This window comes from Cynara cardunculus (genome assembly GCF_001531365.2).
Source record: "Cynara cardunculus var. scolymus isolate 2C chromosome LG 17, CcrdV1, whole genome shotgun sequence".
NCBI classification, from domain to species: domain Eukaryota; kingdom Viridiplantae; phylum Streptophyta; class Magnoliopsida; order Asterales; family Asteraceae; genus Cynara; species Cynara cardunculus.
In genome coordinates, this window is record NC_037544.1 from 4,231,893 (window position 1) to 4,234,136 (window position 2,244).

The 2,244-nt window shown below is 35.7% G+C and overlaps 1 protein-coding gene across 1 annotated transcript in view; it reads right to left on the reverse strand.

The window, feature by feature from the left end:
- Window positions 1-1,947: 1,947 nt before the first annotated feature.
- LOC112500496 (putative germin-like protein 2-3) overlaps window positions 1,948-2,244 on the reverse strand; it is a 6,317-nt gene continuing 6,020 nt past the window's right edge. Inside the window, exon 2 of the mRNA XM_025103992.1 lies at window positions 1,948-2,234. Within this exon, the coding sequence (XP_024959760.1) occupies window positions 1,948-2,234 (287 nt within the window). The remainder of the gene's footprint in view (window positions 2,235-2,244) is intronic.

Consider the following 2,244-nt stretch of genomic DNA (forward strand, 5'->3'; position numbering starts at 1 on the left):
TACTAGATTTAGAATATCGATTAACATATATTTGTTTCACAATGTGAATCTTTTTAGCTCGTTTGTGAAACAAAAGTTACAAGTAAAAAAGTTTCACATTGTGAACCACATATATATAAAGCAAACGTATTGTGAAATGAATATAAGTTTATCAATACATTATAGTCTTAGATGAGAAAAATATATGTGAAACATAAGATAAAAGTTCTCATGGTTATCACAATATACAGAGTTCTCAAATGATTAAGCCGTAAGGTTACAAGTTGCTGAATGTATGAGGAAAAATTAGCTCCTAATGCCCATTGCTGCAATCTTCTCATAATCTCATCTTAATCTGTATATGATATTATGATCTATAGCTGAAGTCTAACAAGACGTAATGTTGGCAATGCCACATGAACTCTTGAAGCCCTTGAAGGCACATAACTTTTTGTTTGAATATGTACTCCATCGTTTCTCCATAGCTATTGTCCAAGGAAACCAACATTCTCACAAGATGTCCACACGAAGATCAACTGGAACTAAAATGATGTCTTCAAAAGACACTTTGTAATGATACTGTAGTTTATTTTCTTTCCTTTCCTGATAGCAACTAAATAAACTGGAACAACTCCAGGTATTCTTTCCCTGGTGTTATGAACTTAGAAGGGACCGTTTACCCAAGCACTTATCCTGTTAGTGCTTACAGGTAAAATTCAACACTATCATTTACGTAAATTCTTAGTTCACCAAAATGGCATCATATGTAACAATTTACCCGGGAAGGGTTAACCATGGTAAAAATCGTTGCCATCACTTACCGGGTAAGACTCTCGGTCCTTGCCTTTAATCTTACCAAGTAAGATTCTTGCATAGAAGATAGATGCCAAATGTACATCCAGACGGTTTAAATGAATCTTGCATTCAAGGCCGTTCTTGGGCAAGGACGGGGTGGGTATTTGCCCAGGGTCCAACGAAAATAGGGGCCTCGAAAGTTTTTATTAGTGAAGGCACAGAGCCCCGGGCTCCTCCACTGCTTGGGAGTATTTATATAAAAATTAATTGATTAAAATTACATAACCATCCATTGATTCTCTCTTAGAAAGGGAATGTATGTTTGTTTATTTTTCTTCAATCTTATTGTCGACTTTTCCAATATCAATAGCAAAGCTTACGTTCTTTCTGAAAGCAGAAACAATGAACTATTCTTCACCATAATGCCTGACAAATCGTCTAAGGAGCTGTTCAGTTGGTTTTTATTAAGCTATGTATGGATTAGTTGTCTGTTGGGATTTATTATCTGTGTGGATTAGATTTTAACGTCCATGTGCATTTTCTAACAACTCCATATATACATATCAATATCCATTCTGACTAGTGTAAATTAAATGGAATATATGATTATACTATATATTGACATATGATATATGATCACCATACGTTGAACTGAGTTGTACTTTCTAATATTTTTTGAATTGAATTTATTTCGATAATGGAAAAACAAGTCATTCAAGGTTTCTATGATATTTGCTGGAATCGTTTTTTCTTTACGATCCACGTTTATAAAATATAAGGATTGGGTTTGCTTGCATACTCTTTTAGTGACTCAGATTATGTACTTCGAAGTTCGAACTACCGTACCCATCCTTTTAACTGGTACTCAAGTCACAATGACAGTTTGTGTGATGATCAATTAGAAATTGTGGAGGACTAGAAGAACATGAACACAGAAAGGATCTTCTGCCGAGTCTTCAATGGGAAGTAATTATGGAAATGGCTTGTGGGAGTTGTTTTAAGCACAAGTATCTTAAAGAGTTAGACATGTAGGTGCATCCATCCAATAGGCGTCATCTTTTGAATAGATACCAAGAGAAATTGAAAAGAAAAATGCACACAAAATAATTTAGAACAAGTTTTGAAATGAAATAATCACACGACGAATTTTCTGCCATTGGAGTCTTTGTAACTCTAGAACTTTGCTTGTAGCTGATCCACCATACTAGTATCAACTTGGAATGCCTTGGCTAGAATATCACTTGGAATAGGAGGATTYGCACCAAAAACCGAATTTGCGATTGTTATGGCACCTGGGTTTTGGCTACTCAATGCGGCAATAACAACTGCATATCCATTACCGACATTGCGTTGGAAATGAACGAGTCCWACTGGGAACACAAACACATCACCCTTTTGTAGTACCTTGGTGACAAGACGGTTATCGGGATTAGAAGTGACAAATCCGACTTGTAGGGAGCCTTCAAGAAC